This window comes from Serinus canaria, chromosome 6, assembly GCF_022539315.1.
Source record: "Serinus canaria isolate serCan28SL12 chromosome 6, serCan2020, whole genome shotgun sequence".
Lineage (NCBI taxonomy): Eukaryota > Metazoa > Chordata > Aves > Passeriformes > Fringillidae > Serinus > Serinus canaria.
Window position 1 is genome coordinate 27,150,750 of NC_066320.1, and position 26,830 is coordinate 27,177,579.

A 26,830-nucleotide genomic window follows, 5' to 3' on the forward strand; every position below is an offset into this window, starting at 1 on the left:
GGTAGACACAAGGGTGTGTTTTGCCTGTACAGCTCAAAAATTGATCATTGGTTAGGTTTTGCATGGGAAGAGGTGTGCAAGCTCTTCATTGACTAAAAGAGCTCAGTTCTGTGCAGTTGCTACTACTGGCACAGAATAATAATAATAATAATAATAATAATAATAGCAGCAAAATAACAAAATATAATTTTTAAAACAGGCCCCTACATCATTCCTCCAGGTGTAGTAGGTGTGGAAATGGTACTTCTGCTCACAGGTTAAGATTAGTTTTCTGTGGAAAAGAAAGCATTAGAAAAAACATTCAAGAAGCCTGATTGCTTCATGAAGCTCCTCTGGGGCTGCTGTGAGCACAGCGACTGTGTGTCTGTTCTGCTCGGTGCTGCTGCCAGGCCTGCTGGCTGTGCTCCAGAGCTGCTGACAGTTTTGGCTGTCCGGAGCCTATCGGAGGAGCGGATACACCAATGTTCCTCCTAAATGTAACCTACAGCAATGTGGGTGTTCCTGGCGTTGTTTCCCCACCCCGGCCAGTTCGTAGTTATAGGTTCAAGCTGTGGGGGATGTGGAGGAGAAGCTGTCAGAGCTGAGCACGGTGTAAATTGGGGAGAAGGCTGCTCATAAGCCCTGCAGGTGCACCGGGGCGCGCAGTCTGCCGAGAAAAGGTAATGTGCGGCTCGGAGAACATTTTTCCCACCTTTTTAATCTGAGAACATCCTAAACCTCCGGCTGGGAGGGCAGGGGCCGTGTGCGGCTCACAGGTGCTGGGGCTTCGCTCGCTCAGCGGAGCCGGGTGTGCGGCGGGGCTGGGGGCAACCCCCGCCCGGCTCCTCCTCCGGCTGCTCCGGGCCGCTGCCTCCGCAGCCCGGCGCGGAGCAGGACAGGGGCCATGGGGTCCGGGAGAGCCTTCTGGGGTGCGCTGGGGCTGTCCCGGCGGAAACACCTTGCTGTCCCATGGGCGGGGTGCGCGGGGCAGCGGCGGCCGGCTCCCAGCCCCTGCGCAGCCCCGGGCGGGGAGGAGGGACAGGAGGCGCCCAAAGGGCCGCTCTGCAGCCCAGGTCCTGTCCCAGCTCTGGAGGAGCCCCGGCCGCTGTGCCTCTGGTCCCCCCGCAGGGAATGCCGAGTTCCGTGCGGGGATTGCCGCAGCTCGGCAGGAACACGGCGCCAATCTCTTCAATAAATAAACCGGTCCATGCTGCGTTTGTAAAATAAAAATAATCCCCACCACCCAGGAAACCAGACTCAGCCCCTGCTCTCGTGCTTTAATTACTTTGTTTCTAGCACTTTTGGGGTGCGGCCGGAGGAAAGTGCTGAGCCTGCCAGGGTTGGCTTTCCGACAGGTTGTGTCTCATGTCTGTCGTAGACATCTTTCTGCAAAAGACAAGATAACAACTTGATCATGACTTAATAATCAAGGAAAGACTGATACCTCTAATATGTCTGGATACTTCATGAAAGAAATGAGAGTAGCCTCTTTGTTTATTTTGCATGGTAAAGATGAGGTGACGCTGTGAGGTAAGTTGTTCACGCAATCAGATTTCCCCATTTATTCAGCAAGGGTTGTGCTGGACAGGCAGTGTGTGTTCTGACCCACTTCTCTCTCATCTGTGTGTTGGGGTATCAACCATGTCATCTTCAGTGTGTGCTCTAGCCACAGGCAAAGTCAGTAGCATAAGCACTTCTGTCAGAATAAACTGCACAGTAAGTTTAGCAAAAGCCCTCCGGTCAGAAAAGTGTCTTTTATTCTGTAATTTATGGGTCATACAGGATCTGATCTGCAGCATGCTGATTTTGACAGTGCCCCATGTGAGCAGTGCTGCGAGATCAAGGTCTCTTTTTGGACAGGAGCCTTTACTACACAGGGGAAAAGAGCCTCTCAAAACTCCCTCGCTGCAGAACTGGGTGGAGGAGAACAAATAAACTGGTTTTGCAGAGTGTCTTCTGGAAATTTAATCCTGTTTATCCCTTGGAGAAAAACATTGTCAAAACTTTTAGACTGAAATTTGTGATGTTTGTTTTAAGGAGAAGTTAAATGTTTCCCCAGTTTCAGATCCCACTGTGAGCTGCCCCCAAGCAATGCCTGGGGCTGGGCAGAGAGGATGTGTGGAGCTCCTAACAGAAGTTGCTTACTACCTCCAAACCTTGGCAAGAAGAAAAAAGTGAAATTTAAGTATGGAAAATGAGCTGAGAGAAACTGAAAAAGGAGACAGGAGGATTGGTTCCCTCTCTCCCTCCCTACATCTGAACATCAGATGAGCACGTAGCAGTGAGCTCCCCTCAGCAAGCTGGGGCCATTCCTCAGCACTGACAGGAGGTTGCTTGGCTTGTTAAGAATGTGTTTTAATGAATATGCAGTGTCATCTTTCCTGCTTTCTCCCTGATTAAAATGAGTGATGTTTTACAATGTTGAAAGACATGTTGGGAAGGTACTTGTCAAGAGGAGCTTTTCTCCTCTTTACCTCTCTCTCATCTCTGGTCTCACTCCTCCAAACACAGTACATATGGTTACAACTCTTACTTAGCAAGAGTAAGTTGCTGTCATATTCATCCAAGTGAGAATCTGGGTACAAAAAATAGGTGTTTTGACTTAGTGTGGTTTAAAAAATAAGTATTTTGGACTCATTATTGAGGTAGACATTATTGAGGTAGACATTATTCCCTATCTTAATGGCTGAGAGGATAAAATGAAAATGTCCTTCACTCACCACCCCACTCCCCCAGCAAAGCTGCTAAGGTTCCTGCTGCTAATCCTGGGCTAATGCTGATGAGCAGCAGGTGATGATGAAGCTTTCTTTCAATTCCTCTTGCTGAGAGTCTGGCAGGGCTAAAAGACAAAGAATTCATCCTGCAGTTTGGTTGATTTAAACCCAAGATAAAACCAAGTTGGTGAAACATCTTGACCTGTCAGTGTTTTGTGTGAAAACAATGTGAAAAAACATCCCCAGCACCTGTCACATCTGGCTGCAAGCAGAGGCCTGTCCAGCCCTGGGTGATGTGCACCCTGGAAATAGCTCCTAGGAAGAATGTCCTTGAGGCATGGCAGAAGAATGACCTTTCCTCTGTGGAATTTGCAGGCTCCTAAGGGACACACAGTGGGGATTCCCCAGTGAAGTCCTGTTTTGTGTTGATCTCCCTTCACTTAGCCAAGCCTAGGGTCTGTCCATTTGGTGGGGGCAGTCTGCTGAAGGGGGATGCCTGATGCACCTGGCACTGCAGGACAGGGTTATTGTGTCTGTAATAATGGTGGAGTGATGCCAGAGAGGATTTCTTAATCCCCTCTTCATTTTGTACCTGTGCAGGTAACTGAGCATGGCCTGCTTTAGGTATCTTGCCTTGTCTGATATGAGGGTTATATAATTTGCTGCAGAGACAAATATTTCCTGAGAAAAATCCACCCATTTTCTGGAGAAACAACTAATAGAGCTGGTTATCAAGAAACACACACTTACTTGTCTTTAACTACTTAAAGAAAATCTGCTTGTGCAATGACAGGGGCAGAGACCCATCAGGAATCTGGTCTAGTGAGTGCTTTTAATCTGGAGAAAAAATAAATATACATGTTTAAAATAGAAAGCCAAGAGCTCTACCAGATACATTTGGTCTAAATCTGGGCATGCTTGAAAGTGTCAATGAAATCTACCTACAATGTGATGGCAGCCTTGCTGATTTCAAAGGAAAAATGAGCAGAAAATTGAGTTTGCTGGACAGCTGTGCATAAAAACAGCTCCCCAGAAAGCCAGGTCTTGTAAAACACGAGGCAAGGAAGAGCCTGGGGCTGAGTGTTGTTGGGGATGGGGATGGGGATGGGGATGGGGATGGGTGGAGCCTGGAGCAGTTCTCTCTTGGGCTCTCCACTGGCTTCCCCAGGTGCCCTGGTGGGACTCAGCTGAGAAAGGGAGGTGCACAGGAGAGGGAGGAGAGGAGAGGGGATGTCTGCGTGGGCATGGAGAGGAGGGCAGGCAGGCCTGGCTGTCCTTCCCTCCCCACCAGGGCTGCTCTCTCTGGATGTGATGGAAAAGGAGAGGAGTATGTTGAGAGATTTCCTTTTCTATTATTCCTTAATTTTCATGTTTTTTTCCTTCTATCTGTTCCCCACCATTCTCCCCAGGGCAGGAGTTACTTTTGCCCCCCAGACAGAATGTTTCTGAGCTCATCCCCTAAGACACCCAGGAAGAAGATGATCAGCTGCAGGTAAAGAAATTGGCTTTGGGAATTGGATTTCTATTCCTCTCCTCTTTTGTTTCTTTTTGTTTTTTTTTTTTCCTTTCAGATTTGTCACCATGAAATTCTTGGCATTTGAGTCCATCTGCATTTTCCTGCTTTCCCAAGGTATGTTTAAAGCTGCCATTTCCATCAGTGGTTTTTGTCTTGGGTGCTTCCCTATCTCCAGCTGGGGTTCTTCACTCTGAGGAATGAGAGCCAAATCAGTGACTCTCCAGGAGGTTTAGGGATAAACTTCTGAAACATGGTCTCACACAAAAGGGGAGAAAAAAATACCTGGAGAAAAAGCTCTTCTGAGAATTTGAACATGTGACTGATCTGTATGTAAAGTGTCTAACTGATGTGAGAAAAGCTGATATTATATTAAAAGTGCATGGCTGTAATCTCAGAAGCCTAAGACTGGCCTAGGCTATCATTCTTGCCCTGTGTCCCTGCATGCAGTGGGTAGAGAGACTGTCCTTTGTGCTGGAGTCATGTCCTTGTCATTTTTTGTGCTCTCTGTGTCCCTGCCAGAAGGAATTTCCTGACATAGATACACTGCTGTGTCACCATATTATGTTTTGCAGCTGTGAAACCTATGCAGCAACCCAGATTTTTGCTGTTATAGGATTGTCTTGTTCATGGGTGGTTGTCTGTTTGATCCCACAGCTTTGCTGGCATTGGGTATACAACAAATCCATGTTGGCCAGGAGATGATTGGCAAGATCTCAGCTGCTGGCCAGTGTAAGTTTGTTTCATAAAGCATTTTCTGTATCTGAATTCCTTCTTTCTTTGGTTGTTTTGTGTGTTTTGTTTTGGCGTTTTTAAAGTTTTTTGTTGTTGTAGTTTTTTACATTTATTAGCCCTTCTTCAGTCTGTAAAGTCCCCAGCAATGCTCTGGCAGTCACAGCACTGAGGCTGCCTCTACCCTAGCCTGGCTTTCTTCCCCACTGGTGTTAGCTCTCCTGGGATGTGATCTTCTCTGGTTTTCCCCAGATTGGTTATTTGCCAACTGGATGGTGTTTCTGTCAGCTCTTCAGAGCCTGCTCCAAGCAATCCTGATTTGCAGAGCTGTGTTTAATTACAGCCTTGATCAGACCTCCCACGTGGGTGTTTTTTGAGCTGTAAAGCCAGCACAGCCAGCTTGCTGGGAGCAGGGCTGATGGGGCTCTGGCTGCCCATGTTCACCTGCAGCTCCCTTGTTGTACTTGCAATCAGTTACTGATAAACTCTGCTGGGAATTCTCTCCTGATCCCCATTGTTTTCTGTTGCCTGTCGAGGGATAGAATGCATTCATTCCTATGCCAGGCATGCCCTCCGGTTCTACCCTGCAGCACCATGTGTTCAGCTCAGACTTCCTATCCCAGGGATGGTGTTTGGGTGTTTCTCCCTGCTGCACATCCCCAGGAGTCCCTTGGTGGGCTGCAGACCTCCTGCTCACCAGTCCCTGTGGAAGAGCTGCCTGGCACCCTCAGCTGCAGAGCCCCCTGAGGGTGTTTCTCCATGCTGAGCCTGGTCTGGGGCTCTGCTGTTGTCTCTCTGTGTGTGCTTAGGCAGGGTAAGAGCCCTGTAGCAGCTCCAGGTTCAGCCCAGCTCCCAGGGCAAGGCTGACAAGCCAGGACAGGGCTGGCAGGGAGGCTGTGCTCCAGCTTGTCCTCAGCACAGAGCCCCAGGGCAAGGCTGGGTGCCCCCTTAGGAGAGTCAGTGGCCCAGAAGGGAATGCCTCACAACTTTCAATCCCTGTAATCTGGTATCAGAAAACCCTAATTATAAATTCAGGTTTCAGCTAGCAAGAAGGATTTAGAAAAAGTAGTGACAATAAAAAGATTATAATAATGGGGATAGAGTAAAATCACCGGCCAAAACAACTCTTAAGGGGTCTGTGTGCTTGATCTCTATTGAACTTCTGGATTCTTTTTCCTTTGCAGTTGATTCTGGCAAATGCTGCAGAGGAGACTTGAAAATTTCCCTTTAAATGCTTTGGAAATGATTCCTCATAGGCTGCAATCTGCCATTTATTTATTTCAGTGAATGAAAACTAAATGTGAATGTCAGTGAAACTATGGATTTCCACTGCAGCAAAAGCACCTCAGAAACTTCTGCCTGGGAGCAGTTATGGGGTGATACAAAGACACATCTCTGGAAAGGTGATAAAGGGCAGATTTTCATGAAAAGTGTTTCTGTCGGTGTCTGGGAGCTGTTCAGTGAATTTGTGTTTAGGAAAAGAAGGGCCTGTTTTGAAAAATGTGCTGCAGATGAAACATGCTGGGCTCTGTGGGATTCAACAGGCTTTGCAAATGCCTCCTGGATTTATACCTGCCTTGGTCTGGGAGAGCCTGCAGGTCCCACTGGGCTCCCTTTCCCTGCTGCTCCCCTCTCCTCTGTGTCCTCTCTGAGAGGAGAGAGCACCTCTCCCTGTATTTGCTGACACTTCACTGCCCTGGCTGCTCTGTGCTGTCCCTGAGCCCAGGCTGAGCTCTGAGCTGAGTCTGGCAGACTGAGAGCTGAGCTGGAGCTGCTGCAGGCCAGAGCAGGGGTGCATCTGGGCTTTGGGTTGTGAGCACTGACTGCTCCTGTCCATCCTCTGCAATTGTCTGGATTTTCAGCTCTTGGCTGCCTGCTTCCAGAGCAGGGCTAACCAAGTGCAGTTTCACAGTGTATATATTTTTTCTCCTAGTGATGCAGTGCTCTGCCTCATTAGATGTCCTTTTCCTCCTGGATGGCTCCTACAGCATAGGTAAAGGAAGCTTTGAAAGGTCCAAGCACTTTGCAAGCAAGCTCTGTGATGCCTTGGACATCCATCCAGACAGAGTGAGTGTCAGGAATATCTCCTCTAATTTTCAAACAGCTTGGCAGGGTGTCTAAAGGCCAGTGGTAATGTGCTGAGTGAAATTGCAAAATTCAACCTTCCAGCTGCCATGGGGGCAGAGTATTTCTTTTTATCAGAAAGATGTGGTTTGTGAAGAGTAGGATGGTGGGATGCTTCTTGATTCTTCAGATTTTGAGCAGTTCCTTTTGTTGAGAAAAGACAGTACTTTAGGTTAAAGATTATGATTTGGATTTTATTTTTACTGATTTTATTTTGGTTTGGAAGCTCATAGTTGGATCTTTCTCTTGCTTTTCCTTGGAAAGCTGCAGAATTAATCACTGGGAAGTTAGCCACCTTTCAGTACAGATGTAAATGATGTATTCTGCTTGCTCTGCTTCCCCCAGAAGGAGATGGGTGCTGCTGTAGCCTCAGGTCTTGCTCCCTGGAGTCAGCCTTGAGGCACCTCTGGGCCTGAATGAAACACCCTGGGGTTCATCTGAGGGGACTGGCTGTGGTTCCAGGTGTGCATCAGTCCCACAACACCACTTCAGCTGAGGGCCTTGGAGAGGCTGGGAACTTGATTCCATGCCAGAGCCTTTCCCAATAAATGCCAGGTCTTTGGGAAGGTTGTGTCAGTGAATATTTAATATTTGCAGATTTGGTGGTGTGGTTTTTTTTTTTTAATACTATTTTTTCTCTAGTCTTTCACTTAATCCTCACATAGACTGGACTGAAAATTGGTAGTCTTTTCACCTTTGGAAGTGTCCCATTCCATAATACTTCTTGTAAGGCTTCACTGAGGTATTCTGGATGTATTGCCCAGTACAGACCATTTAATCCATTTGCATTTGCAACTAGAGAAAATGGTTTTTGGAGGAACTATTAGAAAAAGTATTGGTTTGTGTTGCCTGCTGTGCTCAGTGCCAGAGGGAGCTACTCTCAGTGATGGAAAGGTTTCCTGCCCAGTGTATAAATGGCTTGGTGTAGAAGGTGTTATTTATAAACTTACTGCCCCTGAGGCTGTGAGCTGCTCTGAGTGGATAAATATAGATCCTGAGCTGCCTCTAATTGCAGCAGAAGCTTCTGTTGCTTCCAGATAAACTTTTTTGCCTTTTTTATAGTCTGTATAGATAATACTGGACTTCCTGCTCAATTTCTAGGTTCATTTAACTGCCTGTGGCTCAACAGCACAAACAGTTTGCCTTCATACAATTTAGTCTTCCCAAGTTTGTAAACTGATCAAAAGAGTAAAACTTGCACAGACACCTTTCATAGCCTTCCATAACCTTTTCTTTTAGGTCCGTGTGGGAATGATACAGTTTAGCTCAACTCCCCACCTTGAATTCCCACTGGATTCTTATCTCACCAAACAAGAAGTGAAAGAGAGAATCAAGAGGACTGTGTTCAGGTCAGCTTATTTTACAAATCTTCTCTTTCTCTGGTTTTTTCTGGGCTCAATCTCTGGATTGAGTTGTTTTTTTTTTTTTTTTTGAGGTTTAGAAATCTCTGCTTCTGCTGTGCTTACACCAATGTGATGTCCCCAGGGAGGGAGGTGAATGAACACTGTGCTCCATGATCCACAATCCACTAAAAATGTGGAACCTGGTCTGTCTTGGTGAAAGCTGATAGGAGACCAAGTTTTCAGTGTCCTATTATGACATGGTAAATAGAGAGTTTTCCAGGGTTTTTCTGTCTGTTTGAGCCAGGCAGTGGGTTACAGCCTCTGTGGAAGAACAAGCATGTTGTTCCCTCATGGCTGAGCTAAGGCAGCACAGTGTGCTGCTTCATTTTTTGGAGGTTACAATTTCCTTTGTCCTGTGAGTCAGTGATGAACTGCTGCTCTGTAGATATCTATGTGTGCTTGCTGAATTCAAAAGGATCAGGTTTTCAGATGGAAACCTTTTTTCTTCCGAATGTTAAGACTTGGATGTCTTCCCATGACCCCAGGCAATGGAGCCAGAAGTCCAAAGAAGAACTGTCCTTAGAGCCTCTCAAAATCCAAACTTTCCATCTTGGAGGAATACATTTGGATCTACTAAGGATCTGACAGTCACCCCAAAACAGCACTTGTTTTGATGATAGATGAGGTATTGGTAAGGCCTCTGGATGTCTACTCTTTTAGCTGATCTACTTTAGGACTAAGGGTTAGATCAGCATCTCCCATGGATATCTGCTGCTCTCAGGATGTTGCACATATTGCAAGCAAATGTGATCAGTTTTGCATTTTTCAGGCACGACCAGTTGGCTGGATGTTGTTCTATTTCTTTTGATGAGTTTAGCAAATCAAGAAAACTTCTTGTGTACTGTTACAGGAAAAACTTAGAGAAAACAAAAATGCATTCCCCCTCTCTGGTTGTTGTTGAAAGTCTGTGAGAGCAGAGAAAGTGAAGCAGCATTGGCTGGCTGGCACTGCATTTCCTTGATGACAACAGAGGGTTGCTGACAGATCAAAGAAATAATTACTTTTTGCCTGGCTATTTCATCTAGTTTAAATGAAAAGCTGACATTTTGAAGTTGATAAAATAATTATGTGTGGATTCCAGTTGGCTTCTGAAAAATAATGGGTGCTTGACATCTTGGTTGAGAGGTTCCTTGATGTGTTTCTGATGAGCCTTTGGCCAGTGAGGCATTTCCTGACTTCAGCCCAGAGCTGACAGCACTTGGAAGGAGGCAGCCCCAGAATAAAGAGAAGTTTTGTGATTTATTTGGAGACTGCTGGTCTCTCTGTGAATGCTCTCCAAATAGCTTTGGAATTTGTTGGCCAGTTCCAGCCATTCTCAGTGGTAATCTCAAGCTAAATTTTGCATGAATTTCTTTCATGTCAGTCAGCAGCTGGTTACAGGAGAGAAACCTTCTTAGTGCTGTGCCTGAAGAAAGACATCAGGTAAAGTCCAGATCTCCTTGTACTTCAGAAAATCCTTATTGGAGTGATGCCTCAAACACATTTCCACTGTGACAAACCCCACTGGGGCTCCAAATGCAAATTAAGCAATTTAAAATGAGTTCTTTATTAACTTTTTCTAATCCTCAGGGCTCACATGGGCACAGTGTACTGAGTTCATCAAGATTTAGTCACTACACTGTGCACAGCGTGTTTTTCTTCACGCAAAGCACTATTCAGTGAAACATCTCACAGACATCTGGTCAGGAAAAGGCAAATTTGGACTTGCTATGAACACATGGTCACTGAGTATGCTTGGAAATGGTAGGGGTGTCTGGGGGCACAGCATGAGGAGGATGTGGGCCTGTTAGAATGAGTTCAGAGGAGAGCAACTGAGATCCTCAGAGGGTTGGAGAACCGCTGCTTTGAGGAACAGGCTGGGCAGAGACAGTGTTTTAGGGAGAGATGCCTCTGATGGAATGAAGATGCAAATGAGACCATATGATGGCAACATACAGATTTTATTTAACATGGATTTTATTTACGAGAAATGTGAGAGAGAGAGAAATAGGAAAGAGATCTCAGAGAGAGAGAAGAAGAGCAGAAGAGAATCTGTTGGAACTAGATGATCTCTGAGGTCCGTCCCAAACTAAACCATTCTGTGATGCTAGAGGATGTGTAGATGTATATTTTAGCTTGATATTACTGTTATAATAATAAGAATTTGCTGCTACCACTATTTTATCTTCATCATCATAATCTTATTGTTATATTCCCTATTGTTCTTCTCCTTCTCCTTCCTAGTATTTACTTCTATTTCTCCTACATCAATTTATTCTTGTCCTTATTCCTTTTCTTATTCATTCTAATTCTTATTCTTTGTTTTCTTATTATTTTTTCTTGTTTAAATTCTATTCCTTTTCCTATTCTTTTTCTTATTCTTTTTTTTCTTATTATCATTCCTATTCCTTTTTCTATTTGTATTCTTTTTCTCATTCTTATTCTTTTTTTTCTTTTTCCTAGTCTTATACTTAATCCTTTATTATTCCTATTCTTGTTCTTATTATTTTTCTTATTCTCATTGTTATTATTATTCTTGCTCTTTTTTTTTCTTGTTTGTATGCTTAATTATTTTCTTATTTACTACTACTTATTCATCTTAACCTTCTTCATATTATTATTAGTCCTACTATTCTTTTTCTCTTTGTGTTTTTTTTTGTTGTGTTTTGGTGGTTTTTTGTGTTTTGGTTTTGTTTAGTTTTTATTTATACTGCTCTATTTCTAAAACCCAACTTCTGTCTGTTTTGGACGAATTGTGTTTGGCGAGTCATGCAGTGCGCAATGGAGTCATGCAGTGTGCAAAACCCCTGTCTGTCCTCATTCCTCACGGATAAAATCCCAAAGGATCAGCATGTAATCCTTTCAGGATGAGAGGAAATGTCCTTGGATTCCACTAGGGAAAGTCCCAATGAAATACTCAAAACAGTTTTTCCCTGACAGTGTGGTCAGGCGTTGATTGCAAGGAGCTCCTTGGGGAGGTGGTGGAGTCTCTGTCTTTGGGAGTGTTCAAGAGTCACCTGGATGTGGCACTTGGGGACGTGGTTTCAGGGTGATGAAGGTGGTGCCAGGGTGATGGTGGGACTGGATGACCTTCAAGGTCTCTTCCCACCCTGATGAGCCTGTGGCCTTCACCACTGAGTCCCACGGCACCAAGTGTCCCCCAAGGATGCTGGGGCTGGCCACATGGGTGATATTTGTCTTGGGGAGACCAGCTTGGGGTGCTCTGAGCAGCTGGGGATTGCTGGGTCTGCAGGGCCATGTCTGGGCAAGGGCAGCCCCAGGACACGGGGGGCAGGCTGTGGGCCAGCTGCCACCCACAGGGCCCAGGCTGGTGCTGCCAGCCAGCCCTAATCCTCGTGACGTGGGGCCAGGCAGGGGAACAGCCTCCGCAGCGCCCGCAGCGCCCGGTACAGGCAGGAGTGACGTTTCTTGGATGCCCCTCTGCCAATGGACTCTTCCCAGTCAGACTCTTCTTGGTAGCTACTGACGTCTTCATGGGCCAGCCTGTGCTCGCTGTATTCTTCCCAGTCAGAGAGATTCTGGGAGATACTGACTTTTCCTTGGGAAAGGCCTTGCTCCTTGCCTTCTTCCCAGTCTGAAATTTCGTGGTCACTACCGACATCGCCATGGGACAGCTCTTCTCCATCGCATTCATCCCAGTCGGAGAGCTCATGGTGGCTTTGGGCTTCTTCTAAGGAGAGCTTCTGCTCTGTGCCTTCTTCCCAGTCTGAAATTTCTTCATAGCTTCCAGCATCGCCATGGGACAGCTCTTCCCCGATATATTCATCCCAATCAGAGAGCTCGTCGTGGCTTTGAGCTTTTTCTAAGGACAGGTCCTGCTCCGTGCCTTCTTCCCAGTCTGAAATTTCTTCGTAGTTTTCAACATCCCCATGGGACAGCTCTTCCTCGATGTATTCATCCCAGTCAGAGAGCTCATGGTGGCTTTGAGCTTTTTCTAAGGAAAGGTCCTGCTCCGTGGCTTCTTCCCAGTCTGAAATTTCCTGGAAGTTTTCAACATCCCCTTGGGACAGCTCTTCCCCAGTGCATTCATCCCAGTCAGAGAGCTCATGGTGACTTTGGGCTTCTTCTAAAGAGAGCTCCTGCTCATTGCTGGCTTCCCCTTGGGACCCTTCCTGGTACCTACTTGTTTCTTCCAGGGACAGGTCCTGCTCAATTCTGGCTTCCCCTTGGGACATTTCCTGATGGCTAGCAGTGTCTTCTAGGGAAAGCTCCTGCCCAGTGGTGGCTTCCCCTTGGGACTCTTCCTGGTAGATTCTGGATTCTTCTTGGGGCAGCTCTTGCTCACTGTAGTCTTTCTCTTGGAACTCTTCCTGGAACCTACCAACTTCTTCTAGGGACAGCTCATGCTCAAAGCTGGCTTCCCCTTGGGACCCTTCCTGTTGGCTACCAGTTTCTTCTAGGGACAACTCCTCCTCAGGGCAGGCTTCCTCTTGGGACACTTCCTGGTAGATTCTGGATTCTATTTGGGCCAGCTCTTCCTCACTGTAGTCTTCCCCTTGCAACCCTTCCTGGTACCTGCCCGCTTCATCTGGGGACAGCTCCTGCTCAAAGCTGTCTTCCCCTTGGGACTCTTCCTGGTGGCTACCAGTTTCTTCTAGGGACAGCTCCTCCTCAGAGCTGGCTCCCCCCTGGGAGACATCCTGGTACCTACTGGCATCTTCTAGGGACAGCTCCTGCTCAGGGCAGGCCTCCTCTTGGGACCCTTCCTGGTGTATACCAGCCTCATCTAGGGACAGCTCTTGCTCAAAGCTGGCTTCCCCTTGGGACCCTTCCTGGTGTATACCAGCCTCATCTAGGGACAGCTCCTGCTCAAAGCTGGCTTCCCCTTGGGACCCTTCCTGGTGTATACCAGTTTCTTCTAGGGACAGCTCTTGCTCAAAGCTGGCTTCCCCTTGGGACCCTTCCTGATGGCTACCAGCCTCATCTAGGGACAGCTCCTGCTCAAAGCTGGCTTCTTCTTGAGACCCTTCCTGATGACTACCAGCCTCATCTAGGGGCAGCTCCTTCTCAAAGCTGGCTTCCTCTTGGGACCCTTCCTGGTGTATACCAACTTCATCTAGGGATAGCTCCTGCTCAGTTAAGGCTTCTTCTTGGGACCCCTCTTGATATTTGTTGATTTCTCCTTGGGACAACTCTGTGTGTTCCTCTTCTTCACACTGAGAATGCTCAAGCTCCCCAACCAAGGCCCCCTCCTCCGGCTCTTGCTCTGCCAGGACTGATCCATTGTCTGCCTCCACCTGCTCCTCACTGGAGGCTCCCAGTGGGCTGAGCAAGGGGCTGGGGGTGCAGCAGGGGCTGTGGGGGCCAGAGACTGGGCTCTCTTCCCTTTCTCGTCCTTCAATTGCTGCTTCTAGTTCAGCAGCCAAGCTTTGCTCCAGGTCCCTCTGTTCCTCTAGCTGCTGGCCAGATTCCTGGATCACAAGCACAGCATTGTCCACGATCTCACAGCTGATGCGCCTCGCTAAATCCAGCACAGCCTGGCTGCACTCTGGGGAGTAGCATGGGCTCTCTGCTGCTCCTGCTGGTGGCATCTCCTCCCTGAGGGCAAGAGAACCTGGTGCCTTTTCCACAATGGTGGGGTCTTTCTCCTCAGCACCTCCTGCCAGAGCAGCAGTTCCATCCTCCGTGGAACTCCACAGGGCAGCAGAGATGCTGGGCCGCTCACGGGCTGCCTCTGCTGCCACCTCAGCGCCCATACTGCTGGGAGAGGTGCGGCCCTCCTGGGCATCCTCATCCTTCTCTGGGAGCAAGGGTTTGTCCCATATCCTGTAATCAGTGCCCTCTGCCCACTGGGACGGCCCCTGGCTGCTGACACTTCCTTCCTGTTGGGGCAGCTTTTGGTTGCTCCCATCTTTTTCCCATTGGGGCAGCTCCTGGACATTGTAGCCTTTTCCTTGTGATAGGTCCTTGTCCCTGTTTTCTCCCACCTGGGACAACTTTGGGTATCTCTTGTCTCTTTTCAATTGGAACGTGCGTGGATGGCCTTGCACTTCTCCCAAAGGAGACAGTTCCTGGTGTGCCTCCCTTTCCCACTGGGACAGCTCTTGATGTGTTCTATCTCCCCACTGGATTCTCACAGTTGCCCCTCTCTCACACTCACACCTCTGTTGGTGTCTCACTGCTGCCCGTGGGGGGACTTCCTGGACCATCACATCTTCGTGTAGTTGGTAATAGTCTTGGACTGTCATTTCTTCCCAAAGGCAGAGCTCTTGTCTGGCAGTGTCTCTCCAGGGGGAAAGCTCTTGATCCGAGTCATATTCCCAGTCTTTGTCCATGTGGGCAAAGGCCCCCTCAGTGTCCTACAGGGGCAGGCCTGAGCTGCCCCCTGCCCCCAGCCACTGCCCACTGAGGGCTGGTTTTCCATCCATCCGGCCGGGCAAGGGGCTGGGGGCTGAGAGTTGGGGTTCACCTCCTCATCTGACGTGGTCGGGACACAGGGATCCCGGGAGCTGCTTCCTCCTGAGAGAGGGGCTCTCGCAGGAATGGGCTCCTGGGGGCTCTGTGCCCCTAGGTACCCCTGACAGGGCAGGGTGGGGCTCTGCCGTGTCACAAGGGCCAAGGGCACCACAAGTGTCCCACATCACCCAGGGCCCTGACACAACACACCTGTGTCACAAAGGGCCACACCCGGCACCCCCTCAACGACTGGAATGACCACAGTGTTCACATGAAAAAACAAAGCTGTAGAGACATTTGTAGAAGATGGAAATAAAGTTCAAATATCCAGGAGTTCTGGTTGCTGCACCAATGGCAGAAACACTCTGTTGTAGAGACCACTCTGAGTTGGAGAGGAGGGACATAAGGGTGAACAGATGGGACCAGTGGGTAGGAAGATGAGAAGAATGACAGGATTAGACATCCCCATGGATCTGTTGTGTGACAACGAGCAGAAATAGGCTACATTTCCCATTACCAGTGGGTAAATTTTGAAACCCAAATGGTAAATTCAGTAGCAGGGGAGGAATTCTGATTTCTTCTTTTCTGATTATATCTCCCTGCTTTCTAGAGGTGGGAGCACAGAGACAGGTCAGGCTCTGAAGTACATTCTCCACAAGGGTTTCCCTGGTGGCAGAAACTCAAGTGTCCCTGAAGTCCTGATCATCATTTCAGATGGAAAGTCCCAGGGCAGCACTGCAATGCCTGCAATGCAGGTGAAGGAGAGACACATCACAGTTTTTGCTGTGGGAATCAAGTTTCCAAGGTAGGAAACTCTCCAGGATGGGAAGTAGACACCCAGCTAGCCAAATGGTGAGTGAGGGGTCATCTCAGGCTAGATAAAAGTTTTAAAACGAGAAAAGGTGTCTTAGTTTTTGCCAGAGCAGGGTTGATTTTTTTATTTTCTGTGGCTGTGGGTGTATCTAGTAGATAATCTATACTGCTTTTCCATTGCCAGGGATGGGGGAAAAAGGACTTTCTTCCTTCAGAGAGGAAGGGCATTCCTTCCTACCAAGGAGGGGAGAAAGTGTGGTGAACAAAACAGTCAGTGTTGAGACAGACTTTCCAACTAAATTGATTTTTGTCTTATATCTTTTGTTATTAATATTTTTATTGCTGCTGTTACTGCTTGATTTCTCATTTTGTTTCTGTTCTCAGTAAATTGTTCTTATCTCAGTCCATGAAATATTTTTGCCTTTTGTATTTCCAGCTGGAGGAGGTGAGAGGGGAAGTAAGTGTGGGCCTGGTTTCAGTGAGAGCACTAAATTGGGGAATACCATACTTAAACCATGGCAAAAAGGAATTTGCAGGGTAATACAGGCACGGGGGAAACACTGACTTGGTGGCTGATGTAGAAGGAGCACCAGAGCTGATGAAGGAAACTTCTCCACTTGGTAGATCTATGCTGCTGCCTGAGACTAAACACACCAGGATCTTGGAAACTGAGGAGTGTCATGGTTTTGCATCAACTCTCTATTTGTTGTACAGGGTTGGTTTTGACTCTTAATTCTTTGTGGGGGAGGCTGACCTGTGCCTTGCTTGGCAGGTGGGAGGAGCTGCAGGTGCTGGCCAGCGAGCCCTCTGAGCGGCACCTGCTCTTTGCTGGAGATGCTGAGGATGCTGCCAACGGCCTGTACAGCACCTTGAGTGACCCTGTCTGCACTGCCACCGCTCCAGGTGACCCTGCTGGCCACACCTCCCTGCCCATGCTTTAGCTTGGACATGGCACTGAGTGAGGAAGATAAGGCAGTGTCAGGAAGCACACAGGGGAATTAGCAGGTGTTGCACTTTGAGGTAATCTGCTTCTGGTGCCTAAACAGGATGGCATGCTCTCCAAATACCTCCAAGCTGCAGAATCCTAGATCTTTCTGTATCCTGATTCAGCTCTGAAAATGGGAATATTGGCTTTTGCTCATGTGACAGGGGGTAGAGGGATAAAAGCAGTTGTGTTAAATTTTCTAATGGACTGGGCTGTGTGTTAAGGGGAGGTGCCCAGGGCTTGCAGGAGTTAGAAAGCATAGAACTGGAGTGGTCCAGAGGTAGCAGAAAATCAAACCCATGAATGATAAAAGCATCAAAGGGGCTGAAAAGCTCTCACTAATTCATGAACTCAGCAGTGTGAGATTTATAGCAAAGCAAAGGAGGCTGAATATTTAGGTTCCCAGAAAGTGGAGTAAGTGATCTTTTCTACAGGAAATCTCTCCTCTGGGGTCTCACAGAGGCTCTTGGGAGCTCTGTCCAGTCTGTTGTTGTCAGGTAGTTGAAAACACTGACAACAACACCTGCTCTAACAGCCTTTGTGTTTGCAGGCAGTTGATGCTAATTTGCCTTTTCCTTGGCTGCAGGCTGCAAAGTTGAGTCCCACCCGTGTGAGCGCAGGACCCTGGAGACTGTGAAAGAGCTGGCTGGCAACTATGTGTGTTGGAAAGGCTCAAAGCAGCCCAATGCAGTGCAGGCTTCACTGTGCCCTTTCACCAGGTAAGCTGGGCACCCACAGCTCTAAAAATGAGTGGGGCTGAGAGATAACAAATACAGTAATGAGGCTTTTATCAGACCTTGACTCTTTACTGGGATAAAGATCCCTCAGAAGACTGATGCAGTCTCTAGTTCTAGGAAGAGTCTCTGCTCTGATCATTGGCTGAGAAGCAAGCAAACAAAATAAATTTTTGAGTCTTAAAAATACGTCCATAATTTTAAAATGTAAAGACTACAGTTGAATTTTAAAAAAAGGTAGATTAAATGCAATTATGCTTTTTCTTTTGCAATCTCATTTAGAATGGACTATTTTTTTTTAATACTTGTTTTGAAAGCCTGTGTTTTCAGAGGAATATTTGCTCCTAGAAGGCACCCTGTTAATATTTAAATTCATGACAGGTCCTCTTATTCCTGTTTCAGGTGGAAGCGAGTCTTGATAAAACACCCATCCAGATGCTTCCGAACTGTATGTCCAGGTGGGATTTGCTCTTCCAAAACTTTAATTTATGAAGCAGGAGAGGTAATAACTAAAGAAAAAAAGACAAGGGTTCGCTTTTACTTCTCAAAAATTGTGCTCAGAGTGAGAGACTGTAATCAGTAGATATTTAATCCATTTTTCCTTTCTCATGGGTATCTATGACCAGAGTTCTTTTGGATTAAAATGTCTCCCAGTAGTTTCTCCTCCACTTGAGGAGCCAGTGAATTCTCCTGTGTTCATGTCCTGGGGGCAGAGTCTTGCATGGCTTCCCAGTGCCTGCAGGGAGTCACTGTTCTCCAGCCAGGGGAGCATGCAGTGATGCCTCCAGGCATACTTGATACCATAAGCACATCAGGTCAGTGGGGAGCCTGCCCCGTGCTGATCACCAGCCTATTTTTGTGGCTGTTGAAGTAGCTGTACTCCTTCAGTCCTTTTTGCAAGTTCAGGTGACAGCATCTTCATTTTCTTTACCAGTACAGCACTGTCCAAGCAGCAGGCCAGACCCTCACCTCTTCATTGCTGCTGAAAATCTGTCAGGGCTGCAGAGCCTTTAGCAATTCTCTGTTTATACAAATATGGTGTCACTGGCATTGTTCCACATCAAATGAAATCAGAGGCTGGTTTGCTTTCTTGTCACAGCCTGCTGGAGAGCCATCCCAAATGGAAATTACCATGGAGGTGAAGTGGCCCTGTGTTAGTTCAAACTCTGTAGCAAGAGGGGCAGAGCTGTGACCCTTTTTTCCACTAACAGTGCTGCTCATGCTGGCAGAGGATGGGGAGGGGCAGGCTCCCTGCTGATGACCTGTCTTTCTCTTCCCTGTCCTGTTCAGACCCTTGTGACTCCCAGCCATGCCAGAATGGTGGCACGTGTGTCCCAGAGGGACTGGACAGATACCACTGCCTCTGCCTGCTGGGCTATGGAGGAGACATCCACTGTGGTAGGTGTGAGCCTGTGCTCTGTCTCCTTCCCTCTCAGCTGGGTCCTGCCTTGGTGACACCCTCTGTGCCACCCTGGGGACCTTGGGCTTTTCTCCAAAAGGCAGGCTGAGTTCACTCTCATGCTGATCATGCTGTGTCAGGCCCAGTGGCTGGGTCCTGCTGTTCAGACACCGTGTGGGTATCAAGAGCACCAATATTGCCAGTCTCACTCTGGCACGGCTGCCTTTGTGCCTAAATGCAGGTGCCATGGGATCAGGAGACCAGAGTCACTGGGAGAGACATGGATGTGCCTGTTGGTCCCCTCCCCACACACATGGGTGCAGCAGAGCTCCTGGTTTTGGTTCAATGTAAGAAAGCCCAAAGCTCCTGATCATTAGAAAACACCTTGTACTTTCCCCAGAACCAAGGTTCCAGCTTTGAACTGTCTCAGGGTGTTGTAGGTGAGGGTCTGGTGCTTGGACTCTCTCCTTTCTCCTGTATGTGATTGTGTCATTCAGAGTGTTCTGCCCACAGCACTGAGAGAGTGGAGCTGTAATTTTTGATTTGAAGTTTGCCATCCAAAAGTTCACGAATTTCCATAGTTATTTCTTGTCTCAAAGGGCTTATATGGCATCCAACCAAAACAAAGCCTGCTCCTGGCTCATTTGTCCTCCAGCTCATGATATGATTGGCAAAATGTTTGGGTTCCTGGGCACAATGTCCCCTCTCCACGAGGCTTCCAGCAGGCCCCTGGGGTCGCCCTGCAGATGACTCATTGCCTTCTCCCTTCCCAGCAGCAAAGCTGAGCCTCGAGTGCAGCGTGGATCTCCTTTTCCTGATGGACAGCTCAGCAGGGGTCACACTGGAAGGGTTCCTGCGCTTCAAGGCCTTCCTCAAGAGATTCCTCCAAGCCATGGTGGGCCAGGACTCGCCAATGAGCGTGGGGGTGGCCCAGTATGATGACAGTGTCAAGGTACCCATTGAACTGGGCCAGCACAAGGACGCTCTCAGTCTCATGGAGAGTATTGACGCCTTGGATTTCAGTGGAGGGAGAACCCTGACAGGCAGAGCCCTGCAGTATGTGGCACAGCACGGTTTTAGGAGTGCCCCAGTCTTTGCAGATGTGCAGGATGATCTCCCACGTGTGGTTGTCCTGCTCACTGACTCCAAGTCCCAGGATTCGGTGGCAGAAGCTGCTAAGTATGCAAAGGACCAAAATATCTTCTTGATTGGCATAGGCAGCAGCTTCATGAGAGCAGAGCTGACCATGGTGACTGGCAATCCACAGCAGACCATTGTCTACTCAGACCCTCAGGACCTCTTCAACAGGATGCCAGAGCTGCAGAGAAAAATCTGCAGTGTGGGCAATCCCGAAGGTAAGAGTGTGGTGTGGGCAAGGTGGGGCAAGTTTGCCAAACCACGCAGAGGTGTCCTGAATTCCAGCAGGGAGGAGGGAAGGACAGAAGGATGGATGTCCTTGTTTTTGTTTGTCAGTCACAGATCCAGGGACTAACCTTCCATGAGTGATTTTTGTGATGGATCTTGTGAAAGAGACATAGATCACCCTTCACACTCGGTGATCAGCAGTGTTGAATTTTGCCCACGATTTCCTCTCACTGCTGTTTTTCAGTCAGAAAGGAGCAGATATATATTCTGAGAGACACCATCTTTGTGCTCCTTTCCACAGGCTGCCAGGCCCAGTCTCTTGATTTGGCCTTTGCTGTGGATGCCTCGTCCGGAGTTGGCCTGGAGAACTTTCTGCGTCTGAGGCACTTTGTCAGGAGCAGCTGCTTGCACTTCATCATCAACAGGGACGTCACCCAGATTGCCCTGGTGACCTATGGCAGCAAAGCTCACACTGTGTTTGCCTTGGACACCCACACAAGCAGCTCTGCTCTCCTCCAGGCCATCGACCAGGTGCCCTTCCTTGGGCACTCAGCCTCTGCTGGCAGTGCCTTGCAGCATGTTCACAGTGACATAATGACCGTGCAGAAGGGAGCAAGACCTGGTGTCAACAAGGTGGTGGTGCTGCTCTCCAACGGAGGGGGCATGCAGGATGCAGCTGCCCCAGCTCAGCAGCTGAGGCACGATGGCATCTTGGTGTTTGTGGTTGTCATTGGGGACGCAGAGAGGGACACGCTGCTGAGGGTTGCTGGGTCCCCCAACTACCTGGTCCACCTCTCCTCCTATGAAGATCTGCAGTATTACCAAGGCCTTATCATCGAGAGGATCTGTGAAGGTAGGAGAGCCTCCAGCCATCACTCTCTGTCCATGCCGCCAGCTGCTGCTGTTGTAGGGTTTTGGATGTTTTACTGACTGAATTTGATACTCTCTTTTGCATTTTATGGAGGGGAAAACTATGACACAGAAATCTGATGGCTGCCCAAAGCAATCCTGCAGGAATCAGTAACCAACTTTCCTAAGATTCAGTCTAGAGGGTGAGAGTGGCCATAGTGTGACTGACTCTTTCCAGCCCTCCTAGATCTAGGTTCTGCTTTCTCAGATGGAAAAAGTTTTCTCTTTTTCTGATGTTTCACCTTGTTTCTCTCGTTCTGTTGTAGAATTTGCTGTGTGTTACTGTAGCCCTTCAGTGTTTCTCGGAGGGGGGAACTTAATGGGCCCCTTTTTTGTGCTGGTCCCTGAGTGAGGTCTCTGCTCTCTCATTCAACTGGTTTGTTACCAGGTGTTTGTAAAATGAGTCTGCAACCTCATCACTCTTGTTCATCCTTAATACCCCACTACTGAAATTATCATATAGACTTTCAAGATTTTGTGTTGACCTGCATTTAATCTTAAAATCAGAATCTGTCCATTTTGAAGCCTTCAGACTGTTAAACTAAACTTCACACAAATTGTGATTTATCTTATTTGTAGGACCAAATCCTTAATCTCAAAGTGGAAGGGAAGAATTTTCAAATATGTGTGTAAAAACTCATGTTTGGGGGTTGAAAAAAATAGGTGAAGTTTCTTCAAAACTTTGAGTCATGAGTGCCAGTCCTCAGTTGGGGAAAAATATGGCTCTAATACTAAATTTGAAACATTTGCATGTTGTCTAGAAATCAGCTTTTCAGAAAGGACAGCAGCTTTAGTTTTCAGATAGTGACAATGAAATTCCTCCTAGTTAAAATATCATGCCTTGTTTTCTCATTCAAAATAGCCTAAGTTTAACATCTATCTAGTTGCTTTGCTTTAACATGTTTATAAGATCAAAAGAAGTGCATTTGAGCTGCAGCACAGAGATCCTTTTTATCTCTGGGCACACCTGTGTCTCTTTCAGGCTTAGAAAAAGTTGCAGCATTATCTCTGGGGTGAGGAGCTGCTCTCCTGGCCAGCTCTGCAGATGGTTTCTGCCTGAACTTTTCAGTGTGTTTCCGTTGCAGTGGTACTTTCAGCTGTGTTATTAAAAAAACAATGTAGTGTACCTTGAAATTAGCCAAAATGCCAGGGGTGAAGGGGAAGAGACAGCAGGGTTCAATGAGTCAGGTTAATAACATATCATTTCCTGCTGCTTTCATTTCATCTGCAGGTAAATCACAGTTTGTACTAGATAGGCTGGGACCAAGGGCGATGTAAAGATAAGCCCTTCACTCAGTCTTCTACTCCCAAATCCAAGGCTTAATAACAGAATCATTGTCTGTGAAAGGACTTAAAACATTTTATGATCCATTATAAAAGTATTTGAGAAACAGACCCTGCCTCTGTATACCTGGAATGTGGTATAAGTTTTGAGGCTCATCTGAAAAGAGTCCAGAAAAAAGGACCTAGGGTTTAGGAGAAAAGTTCCCAAGCATTAAATAGGTATTAATGGAAATACGAGTTTTTAGGATCATCAAAGTGCAAGAGCCTCACTTAAACAGCAGGCTTGAGTTCAGAGAAATGGTGTTGGGGCAGAATGATTCCCCACAGCAGGGACTGTGAGGTTATGCTGTGGAGCATCCCTGGAGGGATGAGGTAGACACATGACCTGTAGAACAGACCACCATGGAACAGCTCCCTGGGGAACAGCAGCACCTGGAAGATGAGTGATGTGTCCAAGAGATCCAGTTTTCATTGCCAGTGGCTTTTCCAGCCCAATGAAAGCAAAAGTGTCAATCCCTGGGAATACACTCTCAGGCAGGAACCCAGCTCAGAATCCCATGACGACAAAAATGGTTTTGAACCTGGCTTGGTTCCCTATGAAATGAACTGGAGCTAAAGACTGATATGTCTCAGGTCTAGGAATGACAAAAAAAAAAAATCAGTTATAATTTTGTCAGGATTAGGTGTGGGTTGAGACTTGATGTACAGAGGGAGAATGAGCACAACATCTATTAAGCTGTAGGAAGCTCCCTGACAGATAGGGGATAGGATTGTATTCCTTTTCCTTCCCCTTTTTCTATTTTCCCTGTGATTTTTCTACCCTGGAGCAAAGGGTAAGGCAAGCAGCTCTACACCACGTCGTTGTTGAGCAGAGGAATTTCACACCCTCACCAACACCGCAGTGGTGTTGCCAGCAGACTGGAAGCAAATTCCTCTGGGATGCTGCTACTTAACCTAATGTATTGGCAGCAAGGCAGCCTGGAACACTGCCAGCCCTGCTGACAGCTGGGCTCTGTTGTGTTGAGAGGGTTGGGAAAGCTGTCACATACTTCATAACAACAGGCTAATAACTAGGGCTGTGCTTGCAGGCTTCTCTCAAGCCCCCTAGAAAAGAAACACAGAAATTTTCCCTGCGTTGTTTTCCATTCATGCCATCCTTACTTCACAGCTGGCAACTTCTTATTCCTCTCCAGTGGAAACTTTTATCCTCAGTGGGGCAAAGTGAGGCTTGAACTTCAGTGGCATTTGGGATTGTGAGCCTGTTACCGCAGGGCATGTGTCTTGCTCTGTGTTGTCCCATGTCTGGTGTGGGGAGTTTGGGGGTGCTCACAGCTCTGCAGATGCTCCATTTTGCTTTTCTGGGATATGCAGCCTATCATTAAGTTCTCTTTTAAGCTTTACTAGGAATATTCTCCAGATTGAGACACCTAGAAAAGCCATTCTGTTTTCTAGGTCAAAGTGTCAAGAGAGAATTGTGGCTTGCACCCTCTGCCATGTTTAAATGTTCCTCTAGTCCCATTGGCCCCTGATGACAATTTTTGCAGCATTCCTGATGGATGTGGGTCTTAGCCAGTAAAAATGCAGCTGTGCCTGAGCCTGCTCTGTGCTTGTGTCTGTTGCAGAAGCGAGAAGCCCTGTGAACCTGTGCAAGCCCAACCCCTGCATGAACCAGGGCGTGTGCATCCTCGGGCCGGGGAGCTACCGCTGCCAGTGCCACGGCTGGGAGGGACCCCACTGCGAGAGCAGTAAGGACCAGCAGCCCCTCCCAACTCATCCCACCTCTCCCTGGAGCACAGAAATGGCTGTAACTCCTGCACAGATGTTTGGTGGGCTTGGCCTTGGCGCTGGTGTGGTCTCTATCTTATGGAAAGTGGAGAGGTTTAGGCTGCTGACGGGAGCGAGGGCTTCTCTTTAGAAGCTGTGCATTTTTATATTCACTGAGTGAGTTGACTGTGGGGGGAGCCCAAGGAGGTCTAGTAGTTTTGAAGTCTAGAATCTTCTAGAGTAGAAGTCTAGAATCTTCTACTCTGTTCCCCTTTTCCCTCTGCCTTGCTAGAAGAAACAATCTTTCCTAGGTTCCCCAGGTGGAAAGATTTGACTCTCTTTTAATGGGAGGGAGCTGTTTCTGTTGGAGCAGACACCCTTTCAATGCTGTCCATTGTGTAAAACCTCCCCATTGCCTTCCTTCTCCTCAGCAGGGGAGCAGTGCCCATGAATTGGGGAGTCTCTGGCTCCCTAGAGGTGGCCTTGTGCCCATAGCATGAAGCTCTCAATTCAAGTGCATTTTCCCTTGCCCAATATTTTGCTTTTTACCTGAATTATTCTGACTTCCAGCTTGTGGCCTCTAATATCTGTCATCTAAGGGATGGTTGGTTGGTTGGTTGGCTGGCTGGCTGGCTGGTTGGCTGGTTGGTTGTTGTGGACTGAGTGTGACCTTGTCCCTTGGTCCTAAAGCCCTCATCCCACATCTGTGCTTCTCCTCTGCCACAGGAGTTCTCCGGGGTGACTCTCCAAGACCTCCAGCCTTTCCTCCACGTTCCCATGGGCAGTGGAGTCCAAGGGGTTTGCAGCACTTCTCCAGAGCCCTCCAGCACAGCAAAAGGCACGTGGATCAGAGGCATTGACACAGGTGTGCTGAGTGCTCCAGCTCTCCATCCAGGAACGCTTCCTGCCACTCACAGGCACTTGGCAATGATGGAATTGCTCCAGCACAGGCACAGGCCATTCCCAATTCCTGCATTGCACAAACTGGGCTTCCCAGCCCTCTCTTTCTTTTATAATTGAAGTAAATATTTGTGTTTAAGTATTTCCTTCTGGCATTTTGCATTTCCTCATCCCGGTCTTAAGGTCGTGATTGTTTTGGGGGGTTTTTTAACAGATTTTGAGAGATCTGTGAGTTAGTCTAAAAATAGGCAGAAGTCTGAGCAATTCTGGGGCTCTTGCTGAAGGGGTATAACACAGATGATGCACTTGCAGCCAGCTGCTGGAGTGAATAGCTCATTACATGCAGGAAGACAGAGGAAGAGGAAGGAGAACTGATTACAAGTCTTTATTCTGTTTCTGTTTAGGTTGTTCATGCTGCTTTCTTTGAATTTATTGAGCTGTGATGGTTTCTGTCTCCAAAGACAGTTTGGGCAAATGCCTGCATCCTTTGGAGCATCAGCCTCACCTCATCACTAGATCAATTTGCCCCCAAACCTGTAAAATTTACAGAACTGCTCCCCCAAAGTGCGTGGTTCCCAGTGTTGGGTTGTTGTCTGCTAACTTTCCCATGGTGTCTGTCACCTCAGGAGAGCACAACCAGGTCTGCAGAGAGCCAAGGCAGAGACATTAACTGTGGCTGCCAGTGCTCACGAGAATAGAGTCTATTGTTCCCAGCAGAAGAAAAATCCCTTCACCCAGATGTCCTGGCCCCGTGTTTGAATAGTAACATTAGATGGACAAAGAGAGGCACAAATTGCTCAGCAGGTTTGTTGTCAAAAGAAGAATGGTCTGAGAGCACTCTCAGGGATGAAAGCTGGCACTGAGACAGGGGGAGCACTGTCCTGCCTAGTGGGAGAGACCAGGCTGGGAGGAAGAGGAAATTCTGCTTTCTTTTCACTGTCACTTTGGTAGATTGTCTGTGTCCTAAGGCACAGCAGAACAGAGGCTTAGTTGAAGGGCTGACATTTGGGATACAAAGGGAAACGAATCTATTAATGTTTCTTAGGCATGGCTGTAGCTCAGCATTGCCTCTGCTGTCAACCTGTCAGTCTTCTCTTCATGTGGGGAGGATGGGCTTGGCCAGGCTCACACCTGGTTCATGGTGCCTTTGGAGCTGGCTGGATTCCAGACAAACTGCTCTCAAAAGCAGAGTGCATCCTATTTGTGTGATGCAAAATCTCTTCTCACCCTGCTGCCCTGCTGGCTTTACAGCTCCCTGGGGGTTTCTCTGCCATCATTTCCCTAACAGCATCATTAGCTCACTCCTCACAGGCCTATGTCCTCAAACAGCAGTGAAATCACACTGGCTAATGTGGTGTGGTGTAATCTGTTTGGGAATTCTTTATTTTAATAATATCATTGTGTTATATATATATATAAAAAAAAAAATATATATATATAATTTATATATATAATTTATATTTATATATAATAATATATTACTTAATAATATATAATAGAATATTATACAGAATGTATCATATATATTATATATAAAATCATATATACAATTAATAGAATATAATAATATATAAAATGTACTTAATATATTAATATATAATATTAATAATATTGTATACTGATATTTAATTATATATAAAATATATAAAAATTTAATTATTTAATTATACTTTATTAAGTATACCTGTGGGCTGCAGGAGGAACAAGGCAGGCTTGCCTGGGTCCTGGGGAAACCCTGCATTTTTAGCATCCTGCTGGCTTTAAGCACCACAGGGACACAAAGATCTCTGTGTGATTCAGGAAGCACAGAGTGCAA

General features: G+C 47.3%; 1 protein-coding gene across 7 annotated transcripts; it reads left to right on the forward strand.

Annotated features, from left to right (window-relative positions):
- The first annotated feature begins 414 nt into the window (after positions 1 to 414).
- Positions 415 to 26,281, forward strand: VWA2 (von Willebrand factor A domain containing 2). 7 transcript variants are annotated; one of them, XM_050976306.1, is made up of 16 exons: positions 415 to 659; positions 4,103 to 4,185; positions 4,265 to 4,323; positions 4,864 to 4,938; positions 6,872 to 7,005; positions 8,302 to 8,411; positions 15,472 to 15,491; positions 15,576 to 15,666; positions 16,447 to 16,577; positions 17,246 to 17,378; positions 17,796 to 17,851; positions 18,684 to 18,791; positions 19,566 to 20,147; positions 20,459 to 21,010; positions 23,973 to 24,095; positions 24,841 to 26,281. In XM_050976306.1, exons 2-16 carry the CDS (start codon positions 4,133 to 4,135, stop codon positions 24,972 to 24,974), a joined length of 2,361 nt encoding a protein of 786 aa, XP_050832263.1. In that variant the 5' UTR covers positions 415 to 659; positions 4,103 to 4,132; the 3' UTR covers positions 24,975 to 26,281. The 7 variants fall into 7 exon arrangements, with proteins under 7 accessions (XP_050832263.1, XP_009085876.4, XP_018766148.3 ...); XM_009087628.4 differs by having other exon boundaries at positions 15,472 to 15,666; XM_018910603.3 differs by having other exon boundaries at positions 15,472 to 15,666; positions 19,569 to 20,147.
- Positions 26,282 to 26,830: the final 549 nt, after the last annotated feature.

Excerpts from the sequence above, each read along its gene's own strand:
- VWA2 (XM_009087628.4), top strand. The coding sequence starts at position 4,133 with ATGTTTCTGAGCTCATCCCCTAAGACACCCAGGAAGAAGATGATCAGC. Across the intron at positions 17,379-17,795 it reads TCACTGTGCCCTTTCACCAG|GTGGAAGCGAGTCTTGATAA; the intron begins GTAAGCTGGGCA and ends TTCCTGTTTCAG. Across the intron at positions 24,096-24,840 it reads GGGACCCCACTGCGAGAGCA|GAGTTCTCCGGGGTGACTCT; the intron begins GTAAGGACCAGC and ends CCTCTGCCACAG.